The sequence below is a fragment of the Triticum aestivum genome, chromosome 7D (assembly GCF_018294505.1).
Source record: "Triticum aestivum cultivar Chinese Spring chromosome 7D, IWGSC CS RefSeq v2.1, whole genome shotgun sequence".
Taxonomy (NCBI): Eukaryota; Viridiplantae; Streptophyta; class Magnoliopsida; order Poales; family Poaceae; genus Triticum; species Triticum aestivum.
This window is the reverse complement of record NC_057814.1, coordinates 117,155,157-117,171,976: the sequence shown is the minus strand read 5'-3', so window position 1 is coordinate 117,171,976 and position 16,820 is coordinate 117,155,157. Positions and strand designations below refer to the sequence as shown.

At 41.0% G+C, this 16,820-nt stretch overlaps 2 protein-coding genes across 5 annotated transcripts; one reads left to right on the top strand and one right to left on the bottom strand.

Annotated features, from left to right (window-relative positions):
* Positions 1-5,472: 5,472 nt before the first annotated feature.
* On the bottom strand, positions 5,473-9,412 carry LOC123164113 (UMP-CMP kinase 4). 3 transcript variants are annotated; one of them, XM_044581530.1, is made up of 10 exons: positions 9,207-9,412; positions 8,185-8,277; positions 7,863-7,917; positions 7,630-7,747; positions 7,396-7,552; positions 7,182-7,262; positions 6,979-7,086; positions 6,226-6,297; positions 6,056-6,098; positions 5,473-5,841 (listed from the first exon to the last, which is right to left on the bottom strand). In XM_044581530.1, exons 2-9 carry the CDS (start codon positions 8,239-8,241, stop codon positions 6,090-6,092), a joined length of 657 nt encoding a protein of 218 aa, XP_044437465.1. In that variant the 5' UTR covers positions 8,242-8,277; positions 9,207-9,412; the 3' UTR covers positions 5,473-5,841; positions 6,056-6,089. The 3 variants fall into 3 exon arrangements, with proteins under 3 accessions (XP_044437465.1, XP_044437466.1, XP_044437468.1); XM_044581531.1 differs by having other exon boundaries at positions 7,399-7,552; XM_044581533.1 differs by having other exon boundaries at positions 5,569-5,841; positions 8,185-8,231.
* Positions 9,413-9,451: 39 nt separating this feature from the next.
* LOC123164112 (protein FIP1) lies at positions 9,452-16,537 on the top strand. Of its 2 annotated transcripts, none has more exons than XM_044581528.1 (14): positions 9,452-9,773; positions 11,349-11,436; positions 11,679-11,787; positions 11,863-11,912; positions 12,266-12,332; positions 12,772-12,844; positions 13,461-13,516; positions 13,940-14,036; positions 14,493-14,574; positions 14,989-15,051; positions 15,213-15,272; positions 15,684-15,776; positions 15,924-15,986; positions 16,078-16,537. In XM_044581528.1, the coding sequence occupies exons 1-14, from the start codon at positions 9,706-9,708 to the stop codon at positions 16,213-16,215; spliced, it is 1,107 nt and encodes a 368-aa protein (XP_044437463.1). In that variant the 5' UTR covers positions 9,452-9,705; the 3' UTR covers positions 16,216-16,537. The 2 variants fall into 2 exon arrangements, with proteins under 2 accessions (XP_044437463.1, XP_044437464.1); XM_044581529.1 differs by having other exon boundaries at positions 9,577-9,773; positions 11,683-11,787.
* The last annotated feature ends 283 nt before the right edge of the window (positions 16,538-16,820 follow it).

The following is a 16,820-nucleotide window of genomic DNA, read 5'->3' as shown; positions in this document are numbered from 1 at the left end:
TGCATTACATGTTGCTGTTTACTAATGGCTTAAAATGCAGGTCTTGATGGATGCTTCATCAAACTAAGCACTGGGCAGCAAATCCTGGCAGCAACAGGGAGGGATGGCAACAACAACATCTTCCCTATTGCATTTGGTGTTGTTGACAAGGAGGAGACAGATAGTTGGACTTGGTTTCTTACACAGTTAAGGATAGTAATTGGTAGTGGCAACAAGTTTGGGCCCTACACAATTATGTCAGACAGGCAAAAGGTACAACTACTCTTCATGATTTGACTGATTTTCCTTTCACTATGTACTGCTTTTCCTTGCACTATGTACTGCTTTTCCTTGCACTATGTACTGCTTTTCTCTACTTACTTCACTAGTTATTAATACAAAATCAATGAACAGGGTCTGCTCAATGCAATAGAGGATGTATTTCCTGATTCCCCTCAAAGATTTTGTTTAAGACACATATATGCCAACTTCCAATCAGCTGGGTTTAGAGGGGATGAATTGAAAAAACATCTAGACCAGGCTGCATATTCTTTCACTAAACATGGGCATGGTCTGGGCATGGAAGCATTGAAGAAAGAGAGTGAGGAGGCATGGAAGTGGTTGTCCAACATAACAGTCCATACTTGGGCCAGGCATAGAATGGATACTATATGCAAGACAGACCTTGTTGTAAACAATCTTAGTGAAGTTTTCAACAGGATTATTCTGGATGTTAGGAACAAGCCCATAAGGACAATGCTTGAAGGAATTAGGACAAAACTCATGATCAAGTTTCAGAAGATTAGGGAGAAGACAGAGACATGTAGGTGGGATATCACACCCACTTACTCTGAGATATTGGAGGAGGCCAAGAAGTGGGCAAAATATTGTGATGCATATATGGCTGGACCAGGAATTTGGCAAGTTACAAGTAGTTCAGAAAAGACCTACTGTGTAAACCTAAACAACTACACTTGTGACTGCAGGAGGTGGGATATGACAGTTGTTCCATGTAGTCATGCTATAGCAGCAATGCAGAAGGTGAAGCTACACCCTGAAGATTTTGTCCATGAGTTCTTCAAGAAGCCCCTCTACTGTGAAACCTACAAGCATATTATATACCCTGTTCCAGGCCCTGATTGTTGGCCACACACCATGGGGGATGACATATCTCCTCCAGTATTCAAAGAAAAGAAGGGTAAAAAGCAGACAGCTAGGAGGAAAGGACATTTTGAGGTGCCTGCCAAGAAGGATACATCAAGAATTGGGACAGTGACCTGTAGCAATTGCAATATGCAAGGTCACAGATATACCACTTGTGGTGTTCCACTGAAACCCAAACTGCAGATGAGAAAGAATAATCACCAGGTATACTTATTGATAAAGAAACTTCTGTTTCATAGGCTAGGTGGTTTAATTATAATTTACTTTGTTAAATGTGCAGGAGAATAGGTCAAACTACTCTTCATCTACCAGAACTTCTACAGGTGTGGTTGCACCCCCACCCTCACCCCCATCACCACCATCAGCACCATTAGCACCAGCCATAGCTAGGAAGAGGCCTGCAACAGCCACAACTACTCCAGGACCAGCAAAGAGGAACAAGGGAGCTGCTTCTGCTACTCCAGCACCAGCCACATCAGCACCTACCAAGAAGACCAAAGCAACCAAGAAGACAGGGGCTCCTAGCACATCTTCACCAGCCAAGAACACAAGGTCATCCATTGCTTCTCCAGCAAAGAACATCAGAGCATCAACAGCTAGCAGAGGGTACACAGTTTTCAATGCTCCAAGGCAAGCTGCCAACTCTGAGATGGAGATTGGGTCCAAGAGGGTTAGGAAGCCAACTGGAAAGTGGAAGGCATATTTCACAGCTAGTGGTAACTACTGAAGATTCCAACATTTGAGAAAGTTGTCTTGTTGTATGAGTGCTGAAACCTAAGTGTTTGCAACCTTAAACCTATGTATTTGCTTGCTGAAACTTGAGTGTTAGCATTATGAAACCTATGTATTTGCTTCCTGAAACCAGAGTGTTTGCATTTATGAAACCTATGTATTTGCTTGCTGAAACCTAAGTGGTTGCATTATGCAACCTGAGTGTTTGTGACTTCTAGATAGATTCAGAGAACACCGATGCAAACATTGATTCATTTATTCAAACATTCATAGATTCCACCATCCAAACTTTCTTTCATACAAAGAGTTGTACAGAAATGGAAGGGATACATAGCTCAGACTCTCATTCATACTTAAAAAAACTACTACCAACAACTCTCAATCGTAACGATCGAAGAAACGACACCACTTTGCTCTGGTAGAAGGGTGAGGAGCGAGTACTGCCTGTCTCCTAGCCCACCTGATGATCTTCCCTGAGCTCTTGCGCCTGCCGCCAGGGACAAGAACTGTGAACTCATCTGAGTTGCACTTCTCCAAGATCTTCTCTGCCAGCCTCCTCTTGAACTCCAGCTCCCACTCCACTGCCTGCACTGCAGGGCGAGCCCTTTGCCTACTCACATCCACTGCCTGCACTGCCTCCTCTTCCTCATTTGTCACCTCCCCAAGCTCTGGATCCATCTAGGGTTTCTAGAGGTGGGGTGTGGCGGTTGTGTTCTGGAGGGAGGAGGGTGGGTGGAGTAGGCTATTTATGAGCAGTGGAGGGTGGGTGGAGTAGGCCTAGGTTTGTAAATATAACTGGGCCACAAAGCCCAGGTAGAAAGCACTAATAAACATAACTACCTTTTAAACATAAAAAGACACATAGCATACTCCAGCAGTGCTTATCACTGACTCCATAACATAGCAGAAGAGGTTCAAATACAGGCAGAACAGTCATTACAACTTAGTTCATAACTTAGCATTAAAGGTTCTAGCAGCATAACAACAGTTCTTAACATTGGCATAGACATAGACTAGATTAGCTTCACATTCCCCAAAATGTACACCCCATATCTTCACATCAGATTGTTAGGCCACATACTTATAAAGGCCTTGGATGTACTTCACCATCTGCAGAACACACATCATGAATCAAGGATGGCCTTGATTTTCTCAAGTTTCTCCTTGCTTGCATGCCCATCACTCAGCAGCTCATTCACCACATGCTCGAGCTTGGCCTTCTCTATCTTAAGCAAATCTCTCTCCTGTTCAACCTCCTTCTTTGCCTTCCTGGTATTCTTGATAATGTCAGCTTGGCTCTGTAAAATGCACCTTTGTTCCTTGGCAAGTTTGAGCTTCTCCATCTGAACCTCCAACCTAGCTCTCTCTTCTACCTCTTTCTTCTTCTTCTCAAATTCTTCCTCCTCAACTGCCTTCTGGCTATCCATGTGGCCTACCCTACCATCCTACCAATCAAACATCTTGGATACATCTTGGACAAGCTTTGTGTACTCAATGCACAGCTTGTCATTTTCAGTCTTAAGCTTGGCCAAATGCTTCTCATACTTCTGCTTATCAACTACCCTGCCACAATTTTGTTCATGGTACATGTCCCACAGCCTGGACAAGCAATTCTGAAGAATTGGATGCCAGGGCTTGTCAACCCACTCAATAACACCACAGTTAACACCTTCACTCTGCATTTGGAAATTGAAATATACATCACTAAGTGCACTCAATTTCATAACAACAAATCATATCAGACTAAGAAACTAAAGGTGAGGCTTAAGTAAACTGAATATGTTGTTTAATATAACTCAAACTATAACTGAAACCCAACCTGCTTGTACAAGTACATTCACAGATATATGCTTCCTATACATAAGCATTTTTTATAGTAACCATATCCCTCAATACCTTAATACAAGGCATATTGCAGTTCATCCTAAATAATACAGTGTAGGTTCAGAAGAGCAACTTGTCAACATAATACTGTGTGGGTTCAGAACAGCAACTTGTCATCCTTGTAAATACATGTGTGGGTTCAGAAGAAAATGATTCCAATTAAGGTACTATACCTGCTGCACTGGACAACCATAGAAACGCCTTCCAGTTAAGGTTCCTTCAAATGCCACACACTTAATTGGCCTCATGTGGTGCATCATCCAGGTGGGTTCAGAAAGCTCCAGCTGGCCACAGAAAAGAGGCTTCACGGTGGTGTCAGGGGTCTCCTGCATGAACAGATGAACAAAATCATCTTAGCTCACAGAACCAGACATAGATCACAAATTAATTCCCCAATCCAGCAAGAACCCTAACCCAAACCCTAGTTTTCAAGCATACATAAACATAGCTCAAACAGCAACCATAACCCTGCCTACTAAATAACAGTAAACAAAGCTTACCCTAGCTCACCAAGATGAACACTAACCTAATCTAGCTCCTAGATGAACCCTAACCCTAGCTCAGCAGATCAAAAAACTTACCCAAAGAGCCATGTCCATGCTTGTGATGTCGCACTCATCCTCTGAGCTCGTATCCCCGTCATTCCAGGAAGGCATGGCGGCGGTGGAGCTTCCACAGCGCAAGTCGCCGCCGGCGTCGAAGAGCAGAGAGGAGAGGAGCGAGAGAGTGAGAGTGAGAGCAGAGGAATGAGTGCGGGCAGGGGAGAGAGTGAGAGTGAGGGCAGGGGAGCAGAGTAATGAGCGCACGAGCGGGTGCGGTCCGACCGCGCCGGTCGGTCCGAGTAACGGCCGTTACCGGCCTCGCCGTCACGTGCGGCGCTGACGTGGCCTGACAGGCGGGCCCGGACCGTCAGAAAACGGTTTAAAACGCTAGCAACGGGCGATTTGGGTTTTTTGAGACAACCGACGAAAAAAGTGGTAGGTATCAGTCACAAACAAAAAAGTGGTGGTTTTTTGGAACCATAGGACGAAAAGTGGTAGTTTTATGCTATTTACTCTGAATATTTGGACACCTGGCTCAAGTTCAGTTAACTCAGGTCTTATTTACCGGTTCAGCGACAAGGCCACACACCTGTTGATTTCCTCGACCGTTCCCCTTCCCTTACACTAGTACTATCTGGAATCGCTCCAAGTTCTTCCCTGTTTGGCTCTAAAGTTCTAACTGAAAGACAAGCAAAAATTGGCGGTTATTTATCCAGAAGTTGACTAGGCTTGGATTATGTATCTGGAGTTCTGGTTGTCAATTGATTAAATACCCGGTAAGTATTTTGGCGCAAATACAAAATAATACTCAGCCTCAGCCGTGAGCAATGTTGTTGCTGCTGTCCCAGCGACGCCGCCTTCATCAATGCCACATTCTTGCGTGTTGCAACGTTGTGATCCTAATCGTACTTTTAATCTATACGTCGTGAACATTTTTGCATCCATCTATCCATTTCAGGAAGAAATACATAGAAATGAAGGCAAAAGCGTCAATCGACTCAACACAATGATAAATCATACCCCTATTATAGACTCTGTTTTTGGGTATTTTATCAACTGACAGACAACTTTAGGGTACATAATGCAAGTCTAATCACCTTGTGGACAAATAACCATTTTGTCTGAAATGCCCGCTACTGTGATATCAGCCTTTGATAACATAGGTAATAAGTAGTTTTGAACAAAAGACATAATGCATATGGCTTAATTGCAATCTTTTCCCGAAGGCCAAACAGAATTGCTACTGAATCACAAACGACAAGTGATGTGGCCGAATGATTAATTGCAATCTTTTTTCCTGACAAGATATCATTAACCATGTCCATAAAGACTACATAACTTGACGATAGTACCGAATGGGACGGTAGGTTGCGGCAGCGAGGTGGGCACACAGGTAAACTGATATGTGCTCCAGTTCCTCTATACTCACTAATGAAGATCAGAAATAGTTATAAATCAGATGATGAACTATCTAGTGGCATCCTGGCAGGGTAGCGCGCCGTGAGCTTCCACCCTTTTCCTTCGGTACTCCTGGGGTCACCTGAAAACACACGTAGTGGAAGCCATGAGGCCACGCACGACAACAGCAGCAGTAACAGTTTATTTCATCGAGCAAGTCTGGCCGAGTAGGTTTCCATCCTACTTCATGATTACGACCCTAAGTGAGTGGCAGATGGAAATTATGACTTTTAAGTTCTCACTTTCAATGTTGAGTTGATGGAACAGAAAAAAAAAACAGTTAAGAGAGCTCATACCGTTTTAGCGAACCACATATTTTTCGCATGAGCGCTATGCGGCCTGATTGAGAAGAACATATTGTTATCATTTGCAAAAAGACGGTCTGTCGTAAATAATGGTATTTATATTTCATCTGTGAACTAAGAAATTATCGAAACTTAGTCAATTGGGTATGAAATGACATTACCTTTGGGCCATAAGACTGGAAAATGGTTTTCACATCTTCAAACACCTCAGGGATTGGTTTTGCAGCATTAATCTGGTTAAACAGTGGATTGGACAACAGGTGATCAAAGTGCATACATCGAGAAAGCATATCAACCAAGCGCTAATGGAAGAGCATACACAAAAATAAAGTCCTGACACACTGAAAATTTTGATACATCGGTTTGTAGAAATGCACCTATTTGTTCGCTACTATATATTCTCTACAGCCTCTACTCAAGGATGAGATATTCATTCCAAATTCCCAATGTCCCTGCTGATAGTATGCTCTGTTGTGTGGCACTGGTTCACTGAGATCAGTGTATTCTATAAATTACTTGTTTCCACCATGCTTGAATTCATGTGTGCTTATTATTGATATTCCAGGTATCACCTGCACTCAGTTAGACCCTGAACTACAGGAGCATTTACGAGATATACTAAAAAATTCTACAGCATGGCTCTTAATTTATGAAAAGTCGATACATGAGGCTGTTAACAATGAACTGTTCTACAGAAGAATGACATATGCTTTTGCACTCAAAATCATACCCCCTTCTTAACCTAGCCTTTGAATCATAGTACTCAACTATATGTAGCTGGATTGTACAAAAATACTGAATCGTTTCCTGGTGATATGTGCCTATTATAAATCACAACGAGTATTTATGTGACACTGAAGAATAAGTTGTTGTGCAGAAGCGTGTCACATCCTTTTACATAAAAATGGATATACCTTCTTAACCTTGCCCTTAGAGTCATAGTACTGAACTACAGGCAAACTTGATTCTTCAAAAATTCTGAATCTTTTCCTGATAGTCTCAATGTTATCGTCAGCTCTTCCCTGCAGTTGATCAACAAAGGAAAACAATGTTAGAAGCAATGAAGAGATCATGTCACATACAATCCAGCAAATAAACATAAGAGATTAACTCTAACCTGATTGCGACCCAGAAGACGCCTTACCAACTCTTCCTCAGAACAATCAAAGAATAGCACAAACTCAGGAGATATTTTTATCTGCAGTAATGTAAAATAACTAAAGGTTGTTAGCTTGCTTTTAAAACACAAAAGGAAAAGGTCAAAGTACCAAATAATTTTGAAGTTAGGAACTCTATTATTTTATAGAAGTCCGAAAACAAAGTGGGCTTACAACATTCTCAAATGACAGACGGTTTTCTTGATTCCTTGGAAATCCATCAATGAGGAATTTGTCATTTTCACTTTTTATCATAGCTTCTTGTAAGAGCTTTACGGTTATCTCAGATGGAACAATTTTCCCTTCCTTTATAATGCTGTCAATCATGGTTCTGTAGGAAAAAATAGCCATGTAAGTGTTATTAATAAAATAAGGAATATAGCCTCTGGGGTCGAGCGGGTTTGTTACCCATTCTCAGAACCAGACTTGATTTCTGAGCGCAACAGCTCTCCAGCACTAAGATGTGTAAATCCGAAATGCTCCACAATATTGCTACATTGTGTACCTTTTCCACTTCCAGGACCACCTGTGGATTTGCATAAAATGAGAAACCATGAATTGGCAGCAGCATAGGTACTGACAGCAAGCTCATTTTCCACTATGAAGAAGTTGGAGCCATCGTTACAGAATACAGAAGTTACCTAGAACAAATACAACTGCGACTTTCTTCCCACCCAAGATATTCACAGTACCATCCTGCAATACGAGCAATTCAATCGATCAAAGTAAGAATGTGAGGATTTAATCCAGGATTAACTTCACTGGTAACACTGAAAATGGAATCAAAATTTAATAGAACAATGAGATTGAGGGTACCTGCCTTACATATTAATGAGCATGTATAACGTACGTGTCATGTACAGTTTTAAACTACAAAGCAATGGGATGCATAGATGGAAGACTCAAAAGTAATCTAGGAATCCAGTAACAACTGCAAGTTTTACCCTAATGTGAAAAACATACCTCCTGCTCGGCAACAGGCACTGAAGCATCCATGGCTGTGCTCATTGCTGCAAGCATTCCATGACTCAGGTTGAGCAAGCAACGGATAATAAACTTTGGATAGCTCAGCATAAAAGAGGGAAAGTGTCAAGACTACTCTACTGTAAACTGGCAGTGCAGCAGAACGTAGCAAAATTAAACTAAATAGTTAGCAAGAAAGGAGATGAGCTTGCAGTTTCTTTTATTTCCATGATTTTAAGATTTGAAATGCTGAACAAATGAGGCCATAATTTTGCTTCAGCTGCAGTAACAGTATATAGACAAACCATCTTATCTCATTGTGACTACAGTCTACAGCTATTCATTTTTCATCACGATTTCCCCTTAGATTTCTTGATTCATAGCTCTGATTATAAATTGTGCACGCAGATGAGCCATCAACATTTCAAGAGAGAAAAGTTGACATGCACAGTCCTGTAAGCCTACACTCTTTCTTCAGGGTTGAATTAGCCTACGCGTACGCGATACATTAGCATTTTATACACAATCATCGCTGTACATAAAGTCACTCTTGACCACTTATATTTGGCATTACTTACACAAACCCTATGCCGCTCATTCTAAATATTGGATTTGCTGCTCTGTAACAAAGTATCAAACACAAGGCAACAAAAATGACGGCAACCACTCCTAGATGTGGCTAGTGGTACACAACCCTCTGTTATTTGATTATTTCTTGGTCGGATCCATACCCTACGCTGCCATTGCCAGGCGGCTCAGCGCAGGAGATCACTCCACCAGAACCTAACCAGTAAGCCACTAGAGGTCTCTGTTAGAGTATCTCGCTATTTTGGGGAACCTTTTCCCCAATAAATAGAGCCAATTTAGTGGTTAAAAGCATCCATGAATCCATCAGGCAGACAAGCAAGCAGACCTAGCCATGGAGCTTATTTTGACCTAGCGCTTCTACGCTATAGGCTAGACAATCAAACCGGGATGAGAAGTGTGGCAGAGCACAGAGAATCGGTTCGAGAAACACGTACCCTACTTGTCGAGCTGGGCGGGCCGCTAGAAGTGGGTCCAATCGGCGAGAGTGGTACCGGATAGCAGGGAGATGGACGGAGAGGGAGGCGCGGCGGCGAAGGGAGGAGCGGAGGAGGTCGGCGGTGACGGCGACGGCGGCGGCGAGAGGAGTGAGGAAAGGACCCGGCTGAAAAAGTGGCCGCACTCCAGCCAGTTATGGCCAGCCAGGTGCCTCAGCAGACCGTCTCCCTGCCGTTGGATTGCGATCGAACGGTTGCTACTGGGCGAAACGGTTCCGCGGTGGAGAGGGGCCACCACGCCTCTCGCCGTTTTGCGTCGTCTTCCTCGGCGGCGCTGCGCCGCTACCCCGCAGAAACGCTAGAGTCCGCACTGGTCTACCGTGGTCTAGGCGGCTGCTCGTCGGCCGATCCTCTATCCGATCCGACTCCGGAGTGCTGGGAGGGGGCGCCACGCTGACGGCTCCAGCCGCGGCGTCGGCGGGCGCAGGCGGCGGAGGAGATGGCGCACGAGCGGCGCGGCGCGGCGGCGGCGTCCGCGGCTGCGCACGACGCTGCAGGGGAAGCACTGTGAGTCGCCGCAACCCTGGCTCGACGCTCGCTCTAGTTATGCTTGTGGCGGAGGAATTCGATCTGGCTTCAGAGATCCGCCCCCGTAACCGCACCATGGTGCTTGTAGAACATGCCAGATCCCTGATCTGATCTTGTAGCCCCTCTTCGAGGGAGGAATCATATCGTAGTTTGCTGAATCCGTGGACAGCAACCTGCCTCCGCTCTGCTGCATGTTGTGCATATGGTTTGCGAAGCTCTGTGTGACTTTGGGCAGTGTGGCTGGGGAGGAACTAAGGGCAGTCCGTGTGTAAAATGTTGTATATCATCGTTTAGATACAAGCTCATGTGCTGCCTTTTCATCGTTGGTGCAGAGTTTGACTGGTTTAGCTATTTCATGACCCATTTGTGTGTGAGGGAGGCACCAGTTGCATGTCCATGTAGCAATTCTGAGTTTAAGGTGGTCAACCACCTTGATAGTCTATGTGATTATTGTGATGATGCATGATATATGATTTGTTTTGATGCAAGTTCATGAATATATGATGGTATCTTGTCTAAATCCAATAAGTAAACAAATAGCGGCAGTTTTAGACTTTCAGTCTGTATCTTTCTTTTGTTGAGAAACAAAATTACTTTGCATCGATGATAGAGAAGAACACTCTATATACTTAGATAAGGCACACCCCACAGCACACTCACACAATCACTAAAAAAAATGAGCTGTTGCATGAACAACAACATGCTGCGTAAAGGAGCTTTTTGAGGAAAAAAACTGTAAATGATCTTCATATAAGTTCACTATATTGGTTATAAATTTGAAGTTATGTTTTATTGGTGGACATTTGCGTTAACATTTCATCAAGAGAAGCAAATTTGTAGTCATTTAGTGAACAAAAAGATCTTAGTCTCTGTCATGTAGTTTTATTTTTACCGTTCAGGTTTGATAATTGCAGTGATCACACAGGGCTCTGCAGTGGTCCTGGTTTTTCTGTGATTTGTTGTTTTCCATGCACAACAGTTTTGCAACGCAATGACAGTGCTGTCATCTTTCATACAGGCTCTTATTTTCCATCATAGTTTAGTATTCTCTCTTTTGTTGATGTTAACCTTAGTTTTCCTTATACTTGGTACATTTCATAGTGCAATTGCAATGAACATACGCCTCACGATATTTTTCCTGAATGTGTTTATGTTACGTAAAAACTCTTCCAATCATGTATTACTTTTTTATTAGTCTTTTGCTTTGTCAAGCCACAGCAGCAGGATTTATGTTTTTCCATTTTTTGTGTGTGTTTGCTTTGTCTGCCTTTTACGTATGCCACTATATCAGCGGTGCCTAGTTTTCTGAATACAAACATCACTAGTACAAGGATAAGCATAAACAACAACAACCTTTAGTCCCAAACAAGTTGGGGTAGGCTAGAGGTGAAACCCATAAGATCTCGCGGCCAACTCATGGCTCTGGCACCTGGATAGCAAGCTTCATAAGCATAAATAGCAACACCAAGTATTATATGATTGCATTTAATTCATTTCTTCTTATGTTGATCTGTTGTTGCAATCTGATTTCCTCCTTTCCTACCATTTCTCCAGATTTGTTGACGTAGTACATGAAGCCCCTCTATCTGGTCAGCGGCAGCCTCGAAGCATAGTTGGTGGCACTCTGTACTGTATCTTATTGGCAAGTGAATATTTGCTAGGTTTCCATTATTTTATTAATAGTTGTAGACCATGTTATCTTTTCTTATTTTGCTGGAGAGACCTTTGAAACATGTTTTTACTTCATCTTACTTTATATTTAGCCAGGAGAATATATGTATCTTATGCCTGCTAGTCCCTTTCACTCCTTTAATTGTGCTACTGTTTTCCTTTCTCCCTTGCAGTTTCTGGCAGCTGTGTGATTAACTTCTTCTTCTTCTCTAGGCAGGTTATGCTGGTGTTGTCATAGCAGCTCCATGGATATTTGTTCTTATACCAGACATGATCCTTCCATTGCTATGCAGCTGCAATGTTCTGCTTCTTATTATTACAGGTTCTTGTTTAATTTACTGGTTATCTATACTGGTAGATTTTCTATGGAGTAACCTCTAACAGAAATTTGCTACAGGTATATTCCAACAATATTGGGTCCATCAGGTCACAAAAGTGCGACTACAGGTACGTCACGAAAGAAAAGAAAGAGAAGGTCTTTATGAATTCTGTGTCAGCGCAAATAGAGGATTGACACATTAATATTGCCGATGATGTGTAATTTCAAAAATATAAAAGGGCTATCAACCATCAGTGTGTAGCCATGAACCATTCACTGTTATGGTTTGCTGCGACTAAAGTCTGTTCATTAACCTTTGTTTTAAGTCATGGCTAAATGTTACATATTAGCTCTGTAATGTTTACTTGATGATACAGTGCTCGAGCTTTATAATTCCTTGGATCTAATTTTATGTTAGTTGGGATATTTTATTGGTATAGTGTTATCATACCATTTACCAAGCTTCATCCTGTAAATGCAGGGCTACTATGATTTAAGCCAAAAACTGAAGCGCATTGCTCGAGTTCCATTTGCCGCTATTGCTTGCGGTAAGTATTAGCTAACCAATGTGTGCTACGGAGTATCTGCTATGTTCTAATGCCAGCACCTACCATTTATTTCTTTAAACCTTCAAGGAGAATTATTGTACTAAGAAACTGCTATCCTTCTGATCTGCATTGCATTTTGTAGTGAATATGTTGGTACCTGGGTTGTTTTTACCTCAGCCTGGACATTATGTGGTAGAATCTATACTGGTTTGACTGTTATTATATTTCTGCATCTGCTGATTTGGTAACACATTCATGCTAGTTGCTGGTACCTTAGATAGAACAAAAACCACGACATTTATTTTGGAACGGAGGGAGTATAATATTGTTATTTCTTTTTATTTTACATTTTACATTAATTATTTGGAGTAAAATCAACATGTTTGATCTCTTTATGCAATTATAGTGACGAATTATTTTGTTAAAAATATGGTTGCAGGTACTGCCCTATTGCTCTTAATTCTAGTTTGGCAGCCTCAAGTAGAAGTATTATCAATTTCAGTTTTGCTCAGGTACAGTTCTTATGTTGAGTTGAGTATAAGCTTTCCTTAAGTTAACCTTGTCATTAACATAAAAGGTTAAGAGACCATAAGCTGCATTCTGTAAATAAAAGCATTATTGGTATCTTTAGGATGAAAATGTAAGGAATGCATTTGCATAGTTTATGCCATTTTGAGGTGGAGGTTTAGTATTCTTTTATACTGATATCATGACATGTGAAGCTCTTGGTTATTCAGGAAGTTCAAGGTTTATTATAGGAGCGTGTAGGATACAGTAAATATGGTTATAATTCTTTAGTGCACCTGGTGTTAGGTGCATAGTGAACTTCAGTTTTAGATTATTATCATCACTTTGTTAGAGTAAAAATGATTAGGTAGGCAAGCTACACACAAAAAATACTTGTTAAATCTTGTGCACTGCCCTCAGCAACCTCAAAGCCAAGTAAATTTCTGGAACTTATGATGCATACTGACGTATTATGTCTTTCCGACTTTAATGATATTTCAGTACGCATATGCTAAATTGGTTTCTTATGTAGCGGGATACTGCGGCTATTCTGCTTTGGTTCTAAAGAGAAATGAAACACTCCTATGTGGTTTTTAATGCTATCACTTTTTAATTATGCAGGGTTGCACTAGTTGTTGAAGTGATATCCGCTGGATGTTTCATGAGCTTATACATAGGTGGATTCTGTTGTGTGGTTTAACTATTTTATTCTTGTGTATGTTGCAGCCAGCATAAATTACTAGTCATTTTTCGGTAACTTTTTGGGCTTGACTTCCTTTAACTGTTTGTGGCCGTGTAGTGTTGGAAAGTTCATTAACCATCTTCCTAGATTTTTAATTCCTGTCAACAATTAACTTTGTTTTTCCTTGAATCACAGTAGACAATAGATCAAGAAACATGCAATAAGCCTTACTTACCAGATGGTAATTCTGCATATTTGTTCATTAATCATTAATTACATGGTGATTCCAGATGTAGTCTCGTTAGTTATTAAGGGTTCTCTGACTTTTGTTCAGTCGATAGCTCCCAATCATTTCTTGCAAGCAATTAGATGACATTTTGTAATAGTATGTCTGTCTTTTCTAAATTTTGATATGCAGGGCACATCCATAAATACAACTCTTTGAATGAGCAGCCTGACATTCTACGGCCACTTTATTCTGCACTGCAACCATCTAGTTCGGTGGAAGAGATAAGGTACAATATATTTGTTGCTTCATTAATAATCACATGGACTTAGTAAGGTACAATATATTATCACATGGACTTGATATGGTTTACCTAATTATATTGGTTGTGTGTTTTTTCTTGGCAAATACTAACTGCTTATGCAAATGCTTTTCCGTTTTAGTAAAAGCACGTGTGTTTTAACATCTAAAAATTCCTTCATAGGAGTATACTCCTATCTTTGCATGTACAACTGTCTGTTCTTTCACTGAGTGCCACCACACCCAGTTATTGTGTGTTTGCTTTTATGATAATGTAGGGTATAGTCTCGTAGAGAAGAGGAGCTTTGTGGTAATATTTCGAATATCAAAAATAGAAATCAATGCCATTTTGAAAGCTTGTAGCCATCAGTGAACTTTCTTCATGAAATCAATTAACATTCCTGTCATTTGAGCTTTCTGGGTTGATACAATAATATATTTGCAGGTACTATGATTCTCGTCTGTCTGACCAACAAATGGCATTGCTCCAGTACCAGAGGGAGAATATTCATTATCTGAGTGAAGAGGTACTTGGAATAATTCTTTTTTTTCATGTACTTGATTAGCAACTGCATTTACTGGCCATGTTTATTTTCCTCGATTATGTTATTATCAAAGAATAGTCAAGTAGTAGAGAATATTATTAAAGAGAAAGATTTTCAACTGTTGTCCTTACAATATACATGTGTTGTAATTTAGTCTGTTACTCATTTGGCATCATTGATCATTCCTTTTTTCTTTCTAGATACTGGCTGGGCACAGCACACCGTTGCAGAAAGTGGTTAATGGCATGTGTTGTAATAAGTTTTGACATTTTGTACATGTTGTCATTACAAAGTAGAATAGTCAATGCATTACACGCTACGAACAATTTCTGATTTATGCTATTAGAATAGTGGTGTTGCGTTGATTGATTAATGTGGGTTTTTTTTCTACATCAGGTGCTTAGGTTGCAAGAAAGCTTAAGTAAGTACCATAGAAGTGTTGCTGCCAGCACTCCTCAGGTTCAAATTAAATCTACCGCCAAACCTTTGCCTGCCATCCGTTGAATGCTTAAGCAGACTGAAAACTGTTAATGTTAATTATTTGTAAATCAACCTGCTTAATGTTGGATGAATCGGCGCATCATGATTTAGTATTTATGTTTCTCATCTTATTTCGCCAGGTTGATCTTACTCATCTTTTGGCGTCTCGTGATCAAGAACTTCGTGCACTGTCTGCTGAGGTAATTGCTCTCGGTCAACCAGATATTGCACACTATGCATACGGCAGAGGTGGTATCAACACCTAAAAATATTTGGTGTTTGAACTACCTTTTCTACATCACTTTATTTTCATAACTGCAAAGTAGTAGTAGTTATTTCTGAATTAAGTGAATGGTGAGGTTGGTTGTTGAGTGTCAGTGTGTTCCACCACTTGTGTCAGACCAATCTGTAGGATATATACTTGGTGCATAATTTTCTCTTTCTGCCTCTGTTCATACTCTAAATGTTACTGAGACTTCGACTTGGATAAGTACAGTGCTGGGCGAACAAGAATACTAAAGCTATTCTTTGTTAGTTTAAGGATATGTAGATCATACTTTTCTGTTAATAGTCCAGCATGGACTAATACTTTGCTCATCTATCATTTATAGATGAATCAAGTGCATTCGGAGCTTCGTCTTGCTCGTGGTTTGATTGCTGAGAAGGACTCAGAGATCCAGCACATTCGTGGGAACAACAATCAAGTATGTTACTGTTAAGTTTTGTGTGTCTGTCCGCAAATTTTGCGGTAGTCGGATAATAGTTCCAAGTCGGTTCTGGCAAAATATATATGACTCGTTGTAAGAGGAGGCAAAGCATTATTTGTTGATGGTGAACATGATAACATGCAGTACGTTGAAGAAAACGAGAGACTAAGAGCTATCCTTGGCGAATGGAGCACTCGAGCAGCAAAGGTAATCATGAATGACAGAACCTGATGTTTGTTTTAAGTTTGAACAGAAGCATTTCCCTTATCATCATCTCGTTCACGTGTGTACTTGACAGCTTGAGAGAGCGCTTGAGGCTGAGAGAGTGTCGAACATGGAACTGCAGAAGAACCGCGCAAAGCTCAAACGCCAATCAACCAGGGAGAAAATACCTGATATTCCTCAATCAGAGAGTTCCTCCATAGGTGTGCTCTAGCTTATGTGATTGTGTCAGCAGTTTTTGTGTAACAATCCATGGGTGAAATTTGTGGCGTCATGTGAAGATTTGAACCTTCAAACCTCGGAGATCAGTTAGTTGTAGATTGAAGTACAGTAGTAATGAGAAATGTTGTATGTTGGCTGTATGGGAACACTTGTAAATATGCAGTACTACGATTAAAAGTAGTACTTCCTTCGTTCGGAATTACTTGTCGCATAAATGGATGTATCTAGACGTATTTTAATTCTAGATACATCCATTTTCGATACAAATAATTCCGAACGGAGGGAGTAGAACGGTGCGGTTTCTGGAGCTGTGACGTTTTGGTGTCTCCTGGGCTCTATGTAGCCTGCTGTTCTAAAAAAAATTAGGAATCTCGCATTGAGAAGTCACAAAAAGATTCTATTTTTTTATCTGCATGTACATACATGTCTGTAAAATTTTGTGAAAGTAATGTTAATTTGTAGCCCACAAGAAAAGAGAATTATTATTAACAAAACTGTGGATACATTCTAGTTCACATCTAAATGTACAGGCTCCATAATTGTTTTTGAAACAGAGGCAAAAGGCTTGCCTCATTCATTACTCGAGGAGTTTAGAGT

Excerpts from the sequence above, each read along its gene's own strand:
- LOC123164113 (XM_044581530.1), bottom strand. The coding sequence starts at position 8,241 with ATGCTTGCAGCAATGAGCACAGCCATGGATGCTTCAGTGCCTGTTGCC. Across the intron at positions 7,263-7,395 it reads GTCTGTCATTTGAGAATGTT|ATAAAAATATCTCCTGAGTT; the intron begins GTAAGCCCACTT and ends ACATTACTGCAG. Across the intron at positions 7,087-7,181 it reads GTCTTCTGGGTCGCAATCAG|GGAAGAGCTGACGATAACAT; the intron begins GTTAGAGTTAAT and ends GATCAACTGCAG.
- LOC123164112 (XM_044581528.1), top strand. The coding sequence starts at position 9,706 with ATGGCGCACGAGCGGCGCGGCGCGGCGGCGGCGTCCGCGGCTGCGCAC. Across the intron at positions 9,774-11,348 it reads GACGCTGCAGGGGAAGCACT|ATTTGTTGACGTAGTACATG; the intron begins GTGAGTCGCCGC and ends CCATTTCTCCAG. Across the intron at positions 15,052-15,212 it reads TTGCTGCCAGCACTCCTCAG|GTTGATCTTACTCATCTTTT; the intron begins GTTCAAATTAAA and ends TTATTTCGCCAG.